Consider the following 17,835-nt stretch of genomic DNA (forward strand, 5'->3'; position numbering starts at 1 on the left):
CAAAGAAGTCCTTACTCCTGCTGTCTGATTACAAAAGGCCTCTGCTGAGCAGTTTTGACAACACTTTGAGGCTTCTCCCAGCTTTTCCCTGGATTTAAGGAGTGTTGAAAGCTTGGTGTGTCCCCTCTGGGTGGGGATGGGGGGCAATGGGATGTGGGGGAGCTCACCCTGGCCCTACGACAGCAAGTGCTGCTCTGTCACTCAAAGTGCACACTCAGTAGAATGCAGAAAGCTCCTTATCGTCACAATTTCCACCCCACCCCATAAAAACTCTTTCTAGCACATACCTGCCCTAGGCAAGGGTTTATTGCGGGACAAGGGTTTCTTGTCCCGTGAAGAGTGGACCTGGTGCAGATGTGGGACACATGTGATGCGGGCTGGGTGCACAGGGCAGCCTGAGAGGGACCAGGTGTGACCAGTTGAGGGGCTCGGTGGGGCTGGAGGTGAGTGGGAAGAGCATGGACGTGGTTTTCTCCATCAGATCTCCTCAGCCCCATTCCCAGGCTGAGACCAGTGCCAGCAGCCCAGGGATGTGCACTGCAAAGAGAGCCTCGAGGATGTGCGTGTTGAATATGCAGTGCTGAAGGCACCGGTGGGCTCAGGGCTCCAGGAGGATTCCCATGTTTTGGAAGGGTCCTAAACAAATGTAAGACCCCAATAGTCCAGCCCTTGGGGAGTCCCCAGCCACAGTGCAGGATACGTGCACAGTGCCAGGCACACAGGCATCACAGGGCAAAAAGTAAAAACCTGGCCAGAAATCATTGCTAGTTCTTCGTCCTTCATCCTTCATCTGTCCTCCATTCCTCCTCCCTCCACCTTAATTTCTCATCTTTCATCTCTCATCCTTCATTCTTTGTCCTTCATCATTCATGCCTCATCCTTCATCACTCCATCCCCCATCTTTGCCACTCAGTCAGAGCTGGGCCTGGTACAGGGTAAGCAAAGAGGCCAATGTGTTCCCTCTGCACCCATCAACCCAATAAAACATGGCAAAGTCCATTATTCCCCCACCCCCCTTCTTTAATAAATGAAAACAATCCCAGCCCTGAGGCGAGCGTGACTGTTCCAGCAGCATTAATCATCCTCTGGGAGCCTGGCACAGGTTATCACCGCTGTTTACCCAAGCTGCTATTAAAAAATTGCCATAAACGCGCCTTCAGCTTCCTCTGAAGGAGATGAAGTGTCTGAGGGGCTCGCTGGGCTGATCGTATCGCCCGCCCCACGCAGCAAAGTTGTGTTCCTGCTGAGGGGGAGGACAGCGTGGCTTAATTGCTGCCAGGAGGAGGAACAGAGTCTTTTCCTGCTGATTTGCAGCCAGGGAGGGATCCCGGTTCTTGAGGAAGCTTTGACCCGTCTGGGAATTACCTGTTTTTCAGCCCTCACAGTATGCCAGGGAACCAGAGATTAACCCTTTTGATGTGACCCAGTGCTTAATCCCAAGCCCTCCCTCAGCCACCCTCTTGGCAGCCACTGAACCTTCCAACATGACTGTTATTTTATCTCTTATATTTAGTGAAAAGTGGTTAATTTAGCCCCAGATTTGGGGTTTCACATGGAACAGCAACAGCTGAGGTTGTTTCAGGCAGCACCTCAGCTCCTCCGAGGCAGCTGAGCTCTTGAATCACAATCCTCCGGGGAGGCATCTTGCAAATTAGCATTTCTTAGCAATAAAAAAAATGGTTTAGGAAGGAGAAGAAAGAAACCAACCAAAAGAAGTTAGATCAGCAAAATGGTAATTTAATAATCTGTGGCAGAGAGAGGGAAGATGCCCATGCCAAGGTGGGAGGTGCAGTTGGGCGAGGACAAGAACTGCTGTTTTTTCCATTAATTATCAGTTGATAATGCTCTTATTGATTGCTAGATTCTTGACAGCCCAGGACAAACCTGGAATAGGTTCCAGGCTCAGCCAATAGCTGGGGAGCTGGAGCATCTCCAGAACCACTTCAACTCAGTGATCTGAAGGAAGCTGTGGCAGTCCCAAGCACACCTGAGCATCCTGAATCATCTCTAGGCATCCCTGAGCAGCCTTGAACATTCCCAAGCATTCCTCAGCAGCCCTGAGAAGCCTTGAGCATCCCTGAGAGGCCTCAGGCAGCCCTGAGCAGCCCAACAAGTCCCAAGCATCCCCTCAACCCGCAGGTCCATGCCAGGACACCAGGTTCTGGTCCCTGACTGACACATCCCATGCCAGCAGTGCCAGGAGGATTTCATTACCTCCAGCTCGAGGAAAGCTCAGGAAGATTTAATAAAGCCATTATGCCCTTGGCAATGCCTTTAATTAAAGAGCTTGTTCCAAATGGCTGCTGCTCCCTGGTGAGAGGAACTCGGCAGTGAAGTGGCTCGCTTGTCCCTGGATTGGCTGCCACCACGGCCCCCAGCAAACACTGCCATTGCTCCCGCTGTATGGATGAGACAAGATCCACCTTCGTTTAATCCTGATGGCTTAAGGGCTGTTCTCTTTCCTTGTGTGCTGGAAGTTGAGATAGTTCAGCTGGACATATGTTTATAAACATTTCTAAACCTGTTTGGTATTGGGTTACACAGTGCTGCTCTCATCAGGGCAAAGCTTTATGTCTTGCCAAGTATCCTAAAGGATGAATCCCCAAATCTCATCATCCCCTTTGTGGATTTTCCAAGGGCCTCAGCTGGGCTGCAGTGAGGACAGTCCTCCCCCTGCTCTGCCCATCCCAGCCAGCCCATCCCAGCCATGGCACAGCCCCCATGGCTGAAGGTTTTCAGTTTATGGTGGTTTTTATGGCTTCAGCAGATGACTCTGGTAAACCATTTTCCACCCAGTGATAAAGGCCCGGCACAGCGGGGTGCTGACAGTGAATCTCTGGCAGCGCCGTGCCCCTTATCTCTTGCCATATCTCACCTCCCTCTGCTCGGGGTGGTGGCTCTGGGATTGCCCCGGGTGCAGCAGGGCCTGGACTTTGCTGCTGGCTGTGCCAGGTCTCTGTCAGGCTCTGGGGCTGCACTGGGGTTTCAGTTCTGCTGAACCGTGCCGTGGTGGGGTTTGTGCCCCACGGCACAGCTCCCTGCTGGGGGGCAGAAGGGAATGGGGATGCTGCTGGGGGTCTCAGCTGGGACTTCAGGTGCCTTTGCTCAGGGTTTTTGCCCTTCACCCCGACAGAGCTGTGACACCGGATCTGGAGCCCCAGCAGCATCCCTTCACCCCGACAGAGCTGTGGCACCGGACCCGCAGCACGGGAGCCCCAGCAGCCGCTCCAGGCTCCCGCGGGTGGCGCAGGGACCGGAGGGTGCCGCAAACCCGGCCATGGGGAAGGGTGCGTTGGTTCCCAAGGGGGCTCTGGCTCCGGGAGTGCCCCGGATCCCGCTGGGGGTCCAGCCTTGATGTTGCTGCCGTTCCTACCCGGCCCGTTCCTGGTCTCTGTCCCCTGCGGGTGATCCAGGGCAGAGGATGCTCCAGATCCTCCGGGCCGTCCCTCCCGCGCCGCGGGCTCCTGGTGACATCTAGTGGTGTCACACACAGGGACAGACACAGGGACACGGACACACGGACACGGACACGGCGGGGGTGCGGGTGTTCCGGGGGTGCGGCTCGCCTCTCTGCCCAGCGCTGCACCCGGGGGACTCTGACAGGGGACACCCCTCCTGTGTCCCCAGCTCGCCTTGCTTCCCCTCGCATCCCGTCCCCAGGCTTTTCCTCCCCCAGGGATTTCCCGTAGGGAGTGCAGGCTGTGTCCGGCGGTGCTGGAAGGGCTTGCGATGAGGCAGCTGGAGGTCGGGGGGTCATTGTCACCCCTCTGCCACTCCCTGATCCACCAGCCCAGCCAAGCTGCTGGCTCTCAGGATGTCACTCCAGTGCTGCTGGGGGGCGCAGGGATGAGCCAGACCCATGCAAGGCCGGTACACAAATTAAACGATGACAAAGCCCTGTGCAGGGGACAGTCCTTGTGCTGAGCTTGTAGGACCTGGTGCATCCTGGCCTGCTCGGGGCTGGGGTGCCACAGGGTGCAGGGCTCAGGTGGGTGCCTGGCAAGGTCGGGGGTGGGTGTGTCACACACCCCACCTCCTCGGGGACTGTCCCCAGAACACACAGACCCCCTTGGCCGTGATCCACCCCTCTCGCTTTCTGCCTCCGCTCCTGGCTCTCCCTCTGCAGCTGGGGGCGCAGCTCCCCCGGCTTTGCCATCGCTCCGTTGCCGTGCCAACGCAGTGGCCCTGTCCCTGCTCAGACACTGTCACCGCTGGGCCTGGCACCGGCAGCACCGCCCGGCACACACAGGTAGGGCTGGGGACAGGGGGGAGCTGCATGGGTGTCTGCCTCCAACGCCCCCAGTACATCACTCAGACTCTCCTCAGCTGTGAACTGGAGAGAATCCCCTCCCCTGCATGAGCCTATAGCTCCCCTCGAGAGCAGAGACAGTCCCTGAGACCCCCCTGGCATTTTGGAGAGTCCCAGGCAGAGGCCACGGTGAGGGGCTGGGCTGTGGAATGCGCATCGGGCATCCCCCCACCTAGGGCACGCGGAGGGGCCAGATTAACCACAGAAAACACCCCACCACAAGCAAGGAGCTGGACTTCCCCTGGGAAGGGGCAACCAGGGATGTACTTGGAGGTGCAGGGGGAACAGAGGTTGGGAGCGGAACAGGAAGGTCTTGATGAAGGGTTCCAGCTGCCTCCAGTTTTCCCTGCCCTTAGTGGTGGCTGATGGGCAACTCAGAAGATCTCACTCCCGATAGGCATGTCCCGTGTCCTGCTGCCAGGCCCTGTGACCCTGTTCACTCCCTGTCCCTCCCTCCTCAGTGCTGTTGGGGGCTGTGTTTGCCCTTGTGTGAGTGCCAGCAGGGCCAGATGTTTGTATCTGGTGGGAGGGCAGGACAGGGCTACACGGTTCCCCATCTGCAACCCCCAGATGTGCCAGCAGCCCCTCGGCGTGATGGGAGTTCGAGGGAGGCTGTTGTGATATGGGGGGAGCTTGTGGCTCTCACTGTTCCCCCCTCAGCCTGGTCCCCCTGCCTGTCCCACAGAACACCCCATGGCCCCAGGCAGTGAGGCTGGACACAGGTGGCCTTTGCAGTGCAACTTAATGGGATAAACCAATTCCCTTAACCCATTTATCTGGCTGATCCAATAAAGGTGGCTGGGAATAAAGTGTGTGCGTGGTCTTAATGCATTCCCCTCTCCATGCTCCCCCAGTCCTGGCAGCATCGTGAGTCCGTCTGCCACAGCAGGCAGGGGGCTCCTCCCCAGAGGCAGCACAGAGGGGCCAGGGCAGAGGGAGGACGCTGGATCTGGGGACTAGCACCTGCTGGCTCTGGGTGACAGGGAGGAGGAGAGGTGGCTTTGACAGTGGTGAAGGTGTCTCTGATCCATTGAGGGATAACCCAGCAGCAAGCATAGTGCAGGTGAGTTGTGGGGGCCATGGGAAGGGTCTCTGATGTAGCTGTGGTTGGGTGACACCATGTGTTTGTCCCCCCACCAGCACAGATGTTCACTCAGCCCCACATCCCCAAGGGCCATTGCTTTTATCATGGAGGGACCCCCCCTTGCTTGCCCCTGCACTGCCTTCTTCTCAGGGTTTGGGGTTGTTGTGGGGGTCTGGGAGTGGGTGGCCTGGGGAGAGGGGGAAGGGGGGACATGGGATGGGCATGGAGTGGGAGGGACGGGGTGAAGGGGAACAGCGTTGGAGGGATGGGGATGAAAAGGATGGAGGCAGGGACAGGCACAGAAGGACAAGGATGGAGGGGTATGGATGGAGGGACGGCTGTCGCAGGAGGGCTGGGGCAGGAGGAATGGGGCAGGCAGGGCATAGGCAGGGACAGGAGGCTTGGGCAAAAGGAGCAGGGTGGCAGGGGCGGGAAGGCTGGAAGAAGGACAGGAGCAGGCAGGCAGGGACAGGAGGATTGGGCAGGGCTGCAGGAGCTCGGGGCTGGGTGTGTCGTGGCGGCCGGCAGCCACCTGCAGGTGCGGCTGACGAGAGCAGGAAGCGTCCGGCTCCGCGGCAGGTGAGGGTGGGGCAGAGCTGCCGGACGCTGCTCGGAGCAGGACCTGAACCGGCCCAGCCGGGACCTGCTGTCGCCTGGGGCCACTGTGGCTTCGCTGCCCCCTCCTGTGTGTCCCTGCAGGCTGCCATGGACGGGGCCCCGCCGCCCCCCAGCCCCGCCGGGCTCTCGGCGTACGTGGCCGTGTCGCAGCTGCTGGGACTGACGCTCCTGGCCACCACGGGAGCCTGGCTGGGCCGCTACCGGGGCGGCGTGGCCTGGCACAGCCCCCTGCAGTTCAACGCGCACCCCCTGTGCATGGTGCTGGCTATGGTGTTCCTCCAAGGCGACGGTGAGCAGGACCGTGAGACAGCCCTGTCCCAGCCACAGCCTCCGCAGCCTGCTGCTGTGCTCGGGCAGGGAATGACGGGGACAAAGAGCTGACAAAAGACACGGGGAAGGTGCACCAGCATCCCCGGGCGATGCTGGGTGATCCCTGTGCATGCTCAGGTACCTTCTCTTGTGCAGCTCTCCTGGTGTACCGGGTGTTCAGGCACGAAGCCAAGCGCTCCACCAAGGCACTGCATGCGCTGCTCCATGGGCTGGCACTCGTCATCGCCCTCGTGGGTGAGTGATGGATGGGATGGGATGGGATGGGATGGGATGGGATGGGATGGGATGGGATGGGATGGGATGGGATGGGATGGGATGGGATGGATGGGCTGGGCAGGGTGTAGCCTGTAGCAGGGCTCTTCTCTGCAGGCATCATCGCTGTCTTCGAGTCACACCGGACTAAGGGCATCCCTGACATGTACAGCCTGCACTCCTGGTGTGGGATGGCCACCTTTGTGCTCTACCTCCTGCAGGTAAGGCATGGGAAGCCCCTGGCCTCCCAGGAGGGAAGGGACTCTGCAGTGCCTGTGACACCCCCGTGTCCCCACAGTGGTTCCTGGGCTGTGGTTTCTTTCTGTTCCCCAGTGCCTCCTTCTCGCTGAGAGGCTGGTACAAGCCCCAGCACATCTTCTTTGGCATCACCCTCTTCATCCTCTCCATCACGTCCTGCTTGTTGGGCATTACTGAGATGCTTCTCTTCAATATCAGGTGGGTGACTAAGCTGGGATGAGGGGGTGGCCCCCCAGACCTCCAGCAAAGGGATGGCCCTGCTCAGGCCCTGTTCTGTGGCTCTTAAATCTCCCCTCGAGGTCTTTATTTCTGCTGCTGCTGAGTCACTTACCAGATGATGTTTAACAAAGGATCGTGCAACAGCTTTCTTTGGGGATGTGGCTAAAATGCCCAGTGCCACTTCCCTGCATCCAGGTGTTTGCAGAACCACTCAGGACACTCATGTCCCTGAGGCCTTTGCTCTTGGAGGGTGGTGAGAGGGCTATGGGGCACTCCAGGAGCCACTTCCCCCTAGCAGGGAGGGTACTGGGCTGCCTATAGCCCCAGTACGGGACTGTGCCACCATTTTCATCTGCTGTCACCAAGTGTCTCTCCCTAAAGTGAACAAAACACCAACACTCCTCTGTTGCTCTGATTTGGGGAAGGGGACCTTTCTCATGGTGTGTACCTGAAGGATGAGGATGAGGATAAGGAGAGGGTCCCAGTCAGGATAGGGACAGGCCACCTATCCCTTAAGCATCCCTCTCCATCCCTGCAGTGATTCCTACAGCCACTTTGTGCCTGAGGGCATCCTGGCCAACACCTTGGGGGTGCTGCTGGTGGCCTTTGGGCTGGTGGTGGGCTATGTGCTGACACGGGAGGAGTGGAAGCGCCCACCATTGGCAGAGGAGCTGGCCCTGTCCATGGACTTCAAGACCTTGACTGAGGGAGAGAGCCCTGATGGTGGGAGCCAGTGACGTCCACAGCTCCTGATCTCCGGCACGGGCTCCTTGTGATTCTGAAATGTTCCTGTGCAACTTGTCCCTGGTGGTTTGCACCTCTGCCCGGCCCAGGGTGACGACGACAGCTGGGGAAGAACACGCTTGGTGCAATGCTGCCTGCTGGACTCACGCTCGCTTGGCCTTAATTCTCCAAAGCTCTGCCCTGTCCAGCCCCTGGTGACCCCCAGGCCTGTCCCAGCCCTGTGGGAATGGCAGTGCTGTGGGCAGGGCAGGGGCTGGCAGGGACATGAAGGAGTCTCCGGGCTCCTCCTGCTCTGGGGACAGTGGGAGCAGAGATTTCTGCAGTGTGCGTGCCCAAAGCCTACAGGCTGTTCCCAGTGCTGCTGGGCAGAGGGGATGTTTGGCACTGGGATGTCCCCCTCACTGGCAGCCCCTCACCCTCCAGCATGGCCATGTGTGGGGGACACTCCCTGAAGGGAGCCCTGGGGGTTCAGTGACCCTATGCCTGTGCAGGTTCAGCAGCTTTGTGTCTGAAATGTTTTCTTCCCACGCATGATGTGTTTGCTCAGTGGATGCTCCCAGACTAATAAATGTTTGCAGCTAACCCTGTCCTCCTCCTGACTCTGTTCCCCATGTGAGAGTTTTGGGGTACCCTCCAATTCCCACATGCCGAGGGCAGCTGGGAGAGAAACTGCCTGAGGGGCTGGGGAGGGTGGGTGGGTGTTAGGGGTGGGATTGTCCTGTCCAGCACTGCAAACCTCAGTGAGGGACCCCATGGGGACATTTCCAGCATCTGTCCATGCACTGGGTGTTATAATCATTACCTGCTGTATTATTATGTATGCCTTTTGCTGGTGGCAGCAGTAGCACTGCCCCTGTTGCCTCCTGCTCTTGGTGGTTCCCAGCTTCCTGTCCCCACCCCACGCAGTGACTGTGAGACCCAACCCTCACACCATCATTTCCACACAGAGAAGCTTCAGAACACTCCTTCACTGACCCCAGTGTGGGAAAAACAGCAGCCCAGACACCATTTCCAAGTGTTAACCATTTATAAATAAGTACATTTTTTTTCATACATACAGTTTTCATTGTACAGATTACAATCTGTATACATTGGGGAGGGGAATGCATTCTTTTGAACTTTTCACATCTATCTCACAGCTCACATGTACAGACAAGAAAACTCTGCTCAAGCAAATACAGCAAAGGAAAAAATGTGTTTTCTTCTTTCCTTAGAGATGAGAGGCGAAGGCCTCTGCTGTTGGCAGGGGCTGCTCTTGCCACTGCACAATATCACAATTGTGTGGTGTTCAATATATCAGAGAGAACAGAACATGCATTGGATAATATACTGTACAGAGAGAAAGTCCTTTACATCAGAATTATAGAAAAGCTAAAGGAAAATTTAAGTGTCTTAAAGGTCTTCCCAGCAAGTGTCTCAGAGGATGGCAACCAGGGAGTTGTACAAAGCACAAGGCGGGTGTAGTGGACGTGTTTGTACCCAACTCAGATCCTCTCAATGTGAAGACAGAAAGGAGATGGAACGCTGAATGCAACACTATGGCAAAGAAAAGGCTGGACAGGGATGAGCCTGGCAGAGTCCACAGGAGTCTCTGGGTTGTCGGTGTAGCAACACAGTGGACTTTATGTAGCACACAGGGCTGCTCTCAGAGGCTGGCAGAGGCAGTGCACAGCGAGGCAGACCTGTGGGGGACCCAGCTCTATGGGCACGAGACCTTCCCACCTACCCATCCCTACCCTGACTTGCCTCCCCACCACCATCCCTGCACAACATCACCCAAAGGGACGAAGTCTTCTGGCAAGGCAGCCCTCTGTTTTCACAACCACAGGATGTGATTCCATCAGATGGGACCTGGCTGCTGACTCCCCAGTATGGTGACAGCTAGAAAACGAGCAGGAGGAAGGACACGTGGTGGGCTGGGTGTCTGGTGGCTTTCCCCGTGATGGCCGCGCTCGCTGTGACCTCTCGGGTCGCTCTGTACCAGCTGTGGTGAGATCCACCGGTATAGTCAAGAGTTGGACACGAACGCATCTTGCTAAAGAATTGAGCCCTTAGTGGTTTATATTAGAAAAAAGAGTTTGATTGAATGAAAATCCAGCAATTATTCACACAAAGCTGAAAAAAATGCAGATTCACTTTCAACCATTGTGCTTTGTGTCCAACACACCCCCCACCAACCTGCACAGTGCAGCCAGCATGGGGTGAAGGCATTGATTTGCAGAGGTCCCAGCAGGTACAGCAGCTCTCTCCCTAAGCCCTTTCATAACCATTGATAAGCCGGTACAAGAGTTACCTTGAATTGCCAAGACCACAGCAAAGTACAACCAGCAAGGAGCTCACGGCAGCTCACTCTGGACCCCCGCAGGCGAGGAAGGCAGAGGACGAGCAGGCACGCTGGCTTGCTTGGCTCTCTACATAAGGCAGAGCTGGCACTTCGGTTTTAGCTAGACTTCTCCTGGGTAACCGTGAATATACAGCCACCTTTGTAAAGGAGACTGAATCGCTCCCAGTTTCCTACCCACCTTGGTTCCAGAGCTAATCCCAGCATGACTCTGGTGTTTGGCATACACATGCTCACATGTTCACACCAGCCACACTATTTTCTTCACAGCCAGGTTGAAGAAAAATAACCAAAAAGTTCAGTGCTCCAACAGACCCAGCTGGGCACTGGTGCCACAGCAGACAGACAGATGGACAGACAACGTCTCAGATTGTTGGAACCATCACAGTCCTCCCAAACAGTGACACAGAGAAGGCGGCTCAGGCTGTGCCTTCTTTGGAGATGGATCTCAAAGGATCTGTCATCATAAAAACCTCCTTTTCCTTTGATGGCTACTCAAGACTTTGTCCAGAGCCCTCTGATGCAACTCCCAGCCTGGCTGTGGGGACCCTGCAGAGCCCCCCACCATGTGGGTCTTCCCTCCCCGGGGACCACAGCATTCTCCTGATCTGGGAGAAGAGCTAATGATCCCCCACTGAGGGATGGGGCAGACACCCACACCTGATTCTGGGAGAGAAGATTCCGCCTCTGCAGCTGCACACCTGGGTCTCAGAGCAGCCACGGGTAAAGATGAGAGACACCCGGTGGGAAGGTTGGCTAAAGAAAGGGGTCAGCTTAAGCATCACTTTTGGCATTCCCTTCCCCACGCACTCCAAGAATGAAAACTGGAGTTTCAATGTCATCAAGAAACTGCTTCACTCAGTAAATCCTACTTGCTCGAAGATGGGGCTTGCCAGTGGTACCACTGCAGCTGAGAGGGCATGAAGACACCAGCTGGCAGCATTGTCCTGCATCTTAATTACTCAAAAGTAATTAAACACATAGCACAGATGTACAGGACAGCTCAATGTCTGAAACTGAGTGTGATCCCACAGTGTGGCCTGGGCTTGTCAGATCTAGATCTACGAGCAGAGGATGAAGGGCCCTCAGAGTGAGATCTGACCTTGTGCTCCCCCAAGCACAATGGGGCTATGCCAGCACAAAACAGAATGATCTCTGCTTCTCCTCATGCAAAGATCAAATCATGACTTTGAAGACATAGGGGAGTGAGCAAGAATGAGCTTTTCCAGGAAGAAATGTGCTTCTTACCCACCCAGTGACCACAGCAGCCATCCTGCCTTGACTATTCCTAAGAGAATTGCTGGGGAAGTGCTTTAAAACCACTGCAAATAATTTTGTATTCAAAAATTACTCAATCTGTTGATGCTTATATACAGGAGTCAGTTCTTGTGCTATAAATGTTATGATTCATTGCTTCGTTTTGTTTTTTTTCTCTTTTTTTTTTTTTTAAATACACTAAGAGACATGAGCTGCTCTGCTATTTTTCTAATGAAGACACTACTCACGCTTAAATATCCAGTATTTATCATAGTAACAAATTCAAACAGTAAAGTGCACCCATTTACAGAGAGAACAGATGGAAAACCATTAGTGCAAGAATCCTGTGGAAAATGTAACGTGGAATCATGGAAAAACCTGCATGCCACAGTGTTTCAAGCCATCTTCAGCTTTGTGGTTGTGTTAAAAGCGTGAGCTGTTTTCTATTTCCCTTAAACATCTTCAGAAACTGAAAAGTTACACACAGGAGTGCTGTGGGGGGATGTTCTGAAGGACAGGACTGGGAGCACAAGGCAGTGGTAGCGAAAGCCAAGCACGGGCAGTTCTCCTGTCATTGCTCCTGGACCACCCCGTCAGCGTGGCTGTGCAGAGGAGCACCCCGGTGAAGCGGGGACAGGAATAAACAGGGTTACTTTATCCTTCAAAGAAGCAACTAAAGGTAGGAAGCCACTCACTCAGGCAGAAAGCTGGAGGATGGCAGGCACTAAGCAAAGTGGCTGATGTTGCTCCAGACCCAGGATGTATCTCCCAGCTATGGGCATATGGGATGTGGAGGAGAAATCAGTTATTCCTTACAACACAGAGCATGTTATTTCAAAAATTAGAGGAAGGAAGAAAGAAAACCATCACACCCCATTTGCAAGGAGAGAAACCAAGCACAGAGCTGGATGTCCCCATGGGGTACCTGCCCCTGGTCCCAGCCAGCCCCCAATTTTACAGAGCCCTGGGATAAAGCAAAGAGTCAGCACTGGGTTGCACCTCAGGGAAGAAAATACCGACCTGAATCCAAATACTGGCTTTGACAAAGACCAAATGGCCCAAGAGAGCCCCAAAATTGCCACAACTCATAGAGGACCCCCCTGCTTCCAAATGCTCTCCAGTGTCTATGAGATACAAGCCTCCCCTGGCCCAAGATGTGCATGTCCCAGCTTGCTCTGAGCAAATTAGGCAATGAAATAGCAATGAGATGTGCTGAGCCACACTAAAGGAGAAAAAAAAAAAGCCCCATGGAAGCCAGGGTTTGCTTACGGAGTTCCAGACCCTGTCCTGAGCTGGTGTAAATGGGTGCAGCTGCAGTGATGTGGCACTGGGATATGCTCACTCACAGCACGGAGGTTGAAGCCCATGATTCAAGAAGTCTTGCAATCGACTGGCAGTAGCCCTTTGGAGGTATCGCTCCCCTGCTCAGCACTGAATCACTCCCAAGAGCTGATATGAGTGAGGTTTGGCATTGGGCAACAGGCACTAGTTTGCTTTAAAACAAGCTACAGCGTTTTCTCCCTCCCGTCATCCCACCCTTCACCCTCAGAACAGAAAAGGCAGATTACAAACCCACCAGGAATAAAGGAATCCATAAAGGATGTTCTCCCCACCTCAAAAGAAATTTTAGCAAATAATTGAAAAATTATTGAAAATCCTATAAAAAGGATTTTGGAACTGGCCCTTGCTTTTCATGTTGTCTTGACGTCACTTGCATTTGATTACAAAACCAAAAATAATAGAGAAAACCCAACCCGAACTGGAAAATGTCCTGAAACAGATAACATAAATAAATTATAAATAGGTCTCTCTTAACTACAGTTTCTCATAAAGCAACACATGGTCTCTGCCATGTACAGATATGGAACATGGTGTCCCTTCCCAGGATTTCGGCAACAGGGGATCTCAGAGGAGTGTAGCCCTTGCTACAGCCTCTGCTCCCTGGCAGAACTGAGCCAGAGGGAAGGGATGCTGCAGGGTTGGGACTGCAGAAGGACCCTTCATCTTTTGGAACCATCATGCCATGCTCTACATCCTCATCATAAAAAATTGTAAAAAAAAAAAATTTAGAATTGCAGTTTTCCACTTTGAATGCCATTTGAATACCGTAAGTCAGATTTTTGCTCTTCCTTGCAAGTGATAAATCAGATGAGGTCCCCAACACTAATTTGCCCCATGCAAACGCTGTGGGTGAGGTGCAGTCTGCCAATAATGTGAAGAAGTTAGTGCAATCCAGCTCATGCACAAGAGGTTCCTGGCCAATTCCCTTGGCTGACTAAAACACACAACAAAGGGCCAACCTTAAACCCTCAATGCTTGTAAAATGCCCCAGAGCAAAGAAATCAGTGTGAGGGCAGCTGGTAGGTACGTGGAAAGCAGCAAAGTGCTGTGTGATCCCCACCCCTTCTGGCCAATGACAAGTTAAATAAAGAAGGAAAGTGCTGTAAACCAGCAGAATCAGGATGGGTATTGTGGGTGCTGTGCATAGCTACTGGTGTTAGATCACATCACCAAGGGCAATCTGCTCTTTGGGGCAAAGAGCCAAACAACCTGGCTGGCACACGGACCTGTGGATGCAGTCTTGGGAAAGGCTCTTGTGGAATTCCGCAGGAATTCCCATCAGAGTTGAGTAAGAGATCATTGAGACAAAAGAAACCAATTTAAATCCAAGGCAATTGTCTCTTGAAAAAGAGCTGGTTACCTCCTGCTGTGTAGGGATATCTCTGGACCTCCCCACACCATGGACTAAGATATCCTGGTTGGAACTTTGCTGGAATTGGGCAAACGATACTGGCTCGGAGGATGTTGGCTTCAGAGTCAGCTGGGCAACAAAAGGGCTGGAGCACGTGCACGGCTGTCTGACCACCACATAAAGTACCAGAGGAAACTTGATCATGTAGCTATCAAAGAGAAATAAAAATAATAATAGCAATAATAATAATAATAATAATAATAATAATAATAATAGTATGCATGGAAATCAAGCTTGGAAGTGTGTGCTGAAAACATGAGGGTCTCACTCCAACAAGTGTCTTTTACACATTAGACTCCACAAATGGTCTCTTTGGTTTGATTGGGGACGTCTGCCCTTGCCTGGAGTCCCTGGAGAGCTGCCTGTACAGGTTATCCTGGTAGGCCTGTGCCACGGGCAGCGTCCTTGCCACCTTGACGTCGGGGTACGAGGAGGCTTGGGTAACTCTCTCCAGGAGGTCTCCCCGGGACCCATTGGCCAGCATCCCATGGGGGCTGTAATAGTCTTCCTCTAGCAAATGGCCATTCTGTGCATTGTTGGTTTTGTTATAAAAGGCAATGTTGCTGATTGAAGAGGGTGGGCTAAAGGATTCCGGCTGGGGCAGATTGCCAGGAGACGTAGGACTAATGACAGTGTCCACTGACGACACGGCCCAGGTCCGGTTCTGCTGATGGAGGTGGGGGTACTGCTGAGTCCGAGCAGTTTTATCGATGATTCCCATGAACGGCGTGGTCCGGGAGCGGGCTGGCTCACTGGGGTAGCCCCCCTGTGTGGGCGAGACTGGAGACAGCTCATCGCACGATCGGTCATAGGCTGGCTTGAGGGGAATCTCCATTTGCTGAATCGAAGCAGAGGGGCGGAAGTTGGGAGTCAGGTTGGAGGTGGAGGAGATGCTATTGCTGGAAGGGGAGAAGCGGAGGCCAACGCTCTGAGAGTGGAGTAGAGGCCTTGGAGTCGGTGGGTGAGGCTTAATTTCGCTGGGATTGACTGTGATGGGTCTTCTTATGAGATGAGACACATCTGGAGAGCCTAGCTGGTTGGCGGGGAGGGAAGAACGCTCCAGGTCAAGCTTCGAGTGGCACACTGGGTAGTAGGAGGCGGACTGGCTTCGCCCAATCTGAGGAGTCTGGCTGTATCTCATCCCCCCTCTGTATGCTGAGGATGGTCTCTGTGGAAGGTCTTCTTTGGCCAGCCCTCCGTGCTGACAAATGGCTCCGGCGCTGAGACTCGCCTGCACATGCTGCACGGGCCTGCTGTCACCCACGATGCCCCCGATGGAGCCCTGGTAGACCAGCCGGCTCTGGCTGACCCCCATGTCCCCTGATGATGACTGGTACTTGCTGGCCATCGAGTGGGCAACCTGGCTGTACGCACCAGTTGGGATGACAGTGCTGGAATGGACGGCAGAGCTGGGCTGATTGCTCCTCACGATCTGTGCCTTGGCCGGCTGCAGCCTCAGCCCTGGCTGCGGCACGGCCACGGGGAGCTGGGGCATCTGGAAGGATCTCTGCGTCATCTTGGACAGCGGAGACTTGGGTCTGCCAGGGAGCTGGGTGACCCCGCTGGGCTCCTGCTGATAACGCACCGGAGAGCCGGACTGGGACCTGTAAACGCTCATGCTGTCTGCGGGGGGACTGGCGCGGTACTGGGGGCCTCTGCGCAGGGGAGACGGCGGTGGGCTCTGATACTCCTTCCCTTGGCTCCCCACCGGAGGGGGGCTGAAGCGGTAAGTGGAGCCCTGGTGAGCTGGGGATGTGTGTGGAGGACTGGGTCTGTAGTGTGAGTTTTGGTGTGTCGGAGACAGAGCAGGAGATGTGGACTGGTACCCCTGTCTGGTTGGTGAACCCACAGAGCTGTTGGACCTGAAATCAAAGACCTGATGAGAGCCAAGAGGTGAGCCAGAAATATAGGCTGAGTCCCTGTGAGCTGGAGATGGGGGTGGGCTCTGGATGATAGGCAGCCCTTGGTTTGGCCTGGACTCTGTCTGCAAGCCAATGGAAACGTTTTCTACATCCTGCTCAAGGTATTCTTCCTCAAAGATATCTTGTACAGAATACAGCTCTTCATGCTGGGCTTCGGGCTCTGGTTCTGCTGGCAGTGGTGGTGGCTGCTGCTGCTGCTGCTGCTGCTGCTGCTGTTGCTGCTGCTGCTGCTGCTGCTGCTGCTGCACCTGCCTGCACTCCTCCTCCACCCGCATCAGCAGCCGCTGGATCTCACGGTTGTTAGGACACAGCTTGATGGCCTCATTCAGGTCCTCCAGAGCTGCTGAAAACTGCCTGCTTGACAAAGGAACAGAAATGAGAACTGAAAGTACTCTGGGGATTTGGATGGAGCTGTTTTCAGAGATTCCAGGGGAATAAAGTGGCTTGCGCATGTTACTGAAGGAGAGATCTGTGATTGCTACTGCTTGCTGCACCTTTCACATGCTGCCTTATGGGCCTCCCTTGGATTTAGGTTATCCAAACAGAGGGAAAATTCTGGAGAAGAAGGCAACACAGGGTATGGTACAACCCAGACTAGCAAACATGCCTGCCTCTGCAACTTATTTTAGGAGCTAATTAATTACTCCCCCTAGCATCACCATGAGGGTCACCTCTGTTTTAGAGAAGGGGACACCAACACATTGATCACTGCAAGCCCAGCTCACCACTGCTGTAAAACAAGCTCCGACAGAGCTACAACCACTTACGCCAGTGAAAATTTAACTTCTGCCTGATGCCAAGACCACACAGCATCAGGCCTGGCTCCAGAGCTCAGGGGCTCCCACAGGTCAGTGCTCTGGGCAAGGCTTGTCTCTCCAGTTTGGCTAACTCCTTTGGAATGAAGCAATCATGCGATGTGCCAGAGGCTGTGAGCCCAGGGAAGCCTTTCTGGGGGAAAGGCTAGCCTAGGAGGTGTAACAGGGAGGTGGGGTTTGGGAAGGGGGTTGTCATTTACAGGCACACTGTTCACTCAGGAGCAAAACTACATGTTTGAACATGACTGTGAGCTGGGAAAACCCACCCAGATGGGAGAAAAGCTCCCCATCTGTGATCCCCCCAGCACCGGCCTAATCTTTTGTACAAGCCATTGAGGATCAGCTGGAATAAGGAATGGCCTCCTCTTCTACCAGCTGTGTGACCCCAGGGGTGCTGCTAGGCATAGACTGCGACAGGGAGAAGCAAAGCCAAAGTAGTGACAGTTTCTGTTGGAGAGACATGGGGAGAAAAAGACACTGGAATATGGGAGGCTGGTATCACCTGGAGAGGAACGTGGGTCTTAAGGTTCCTCTTAATGTTTTGGGAGCAATGGAGAGGAAACCATTAAAGGCAAGGCATGAGGTGTGTGTACAGCTCAGTCTGCAGGGCTCCTTTGTGAAGAGAAGGTTACGGGTTCACCTCCCATATCAGGACCTGGTGGACCTGCACCAGCTGGGCCAGGGGCCCAGTTCCACACTTGCCTCCAGCATGGAATGTCACACAGTGGTGGTGTCTGCTGAGCTGGGATGTTTGCACAGAGGGGTTCACATACCTGCACTGCCATGTGAGACATTCTGGCTGCCAATTAAACAGAGATGCAGGGGCAGGGTGCCCAGTCTTTGAGAACAGGACTCCCAAGCAGCCCTGCTGCTCACTAGGAATGGCAAATGGATCTAATCTCACATCTTTTAGCCTTCAGGGAGGTAGGTGAAC

The 17,835-nt window shown here is 54.3% G+C and overlaps 2 protein-coding genes across 12 annotated transcripts in view; one reads left to right on the forward strand and one right to left on the reverse strand.

The window, feature by feature from the left end:
* Positions 1–4,124: 4,124 nt before the first annotated feature.
* LOC117006511 (transmembrane ascorbate-dependent reductase CYB561) lies at positions 4,125–8,396 on the forward strand. 2 transcript variants are annotated; one of them, XM_033079030.2, is made up of 6 exons: positions 4,125–4,249; positions 6,093–6,300; positions 6,477–6,575; positions 6,711–6,814; positions 6,892–7,049; positions 7,609–8,396. In XM_033079030.2, exons 2-6 carry the CDS (start codon positions 6,099–6,101, stop codon positions 7,805–7,807), a joined length of 762 nt encoding a protein of 253 aa, XP_032934921.1. In that variant the 5' UTR covers positions 4,125–4,249; positions 6,093–6,098; the 3' UTR covers positions 7,808–8,396. The 2 variants fall into 2 exon arrangements, with proteins under 2 accessions (XP_032934921.1, XP_032934922.1); XM_033079031.2 differs by lacking the exon at positions 4,125–4,249 and adding an exon at positions 5,213–5,372.
* A 426-nt stretch (positions 8,397–8,822) lies between these two features.
* The window catches only part of TANC2 (tetratricopeptide repeat, ankyrin repeat and coiled-coil containing 2), a 154,540-nt gene continuing 145,527 nt past the window's right edge, over positions 8,823–17,835 (reverse strand). For all 10 annotated transcript variants that reach the window (XM_033078947.1, XM_033078950.1, XM_033078951.1 and 7 more), the window contains one exon: positions 8,823–16,440. In XM_033078947.1, the coding sequence (XP_032934838.1) occupies positions 14,448–16,440 (1,993 nt within the window). In that variant the 3' untranslated portion in view covers positions 8,823–14,447. The remainder of the gene's footprint in view (positions 16,441–17,835) is intronic.

This window comes from Catharus ustulatus, chromosome 23 (genome assembly GCF_009819885.2).
Source record: "Catharus ustulatus isolate bCatUst1 chromosome 23, bCatUst1.pri.v2, whole genome shotgun sequence".
Classification (NCBI taxonomy): Eukaryota; Metazoa; Chordata; class Aves; order Passeriformes; family Turdidae; genus Catharus; species Catharus ustulatus.

What these genes read in the sequence shown, in the direction of transcription:
- LOC117006511 (XM_033079030.2), top strand. Translation starts at nt 6,099, where the DNA reads ATGGACGGGGCCCCGCCGCCCCCCAGCCCCGCCGGGCTCTCGGCGTAC. An exon ending in ACTCGTCATCGCCCTCGTGG is followed by an intron (nt 6,576 to 6,710) that starts GTGAGTGATGGA and finishes TCTTCTCTGCAG; the next exon opens with GCATCATCGCTGTCTTCGAG. An exon ending in TTGTGCTCTACCTCCTGCAG is followed by an intron (nt 6,815 to 6,891) that starts GTAAGGCATGGG and finishes GTGTCCCCACAG; the next exon opens with TGGTTCCTGGGCTGTGGTTT.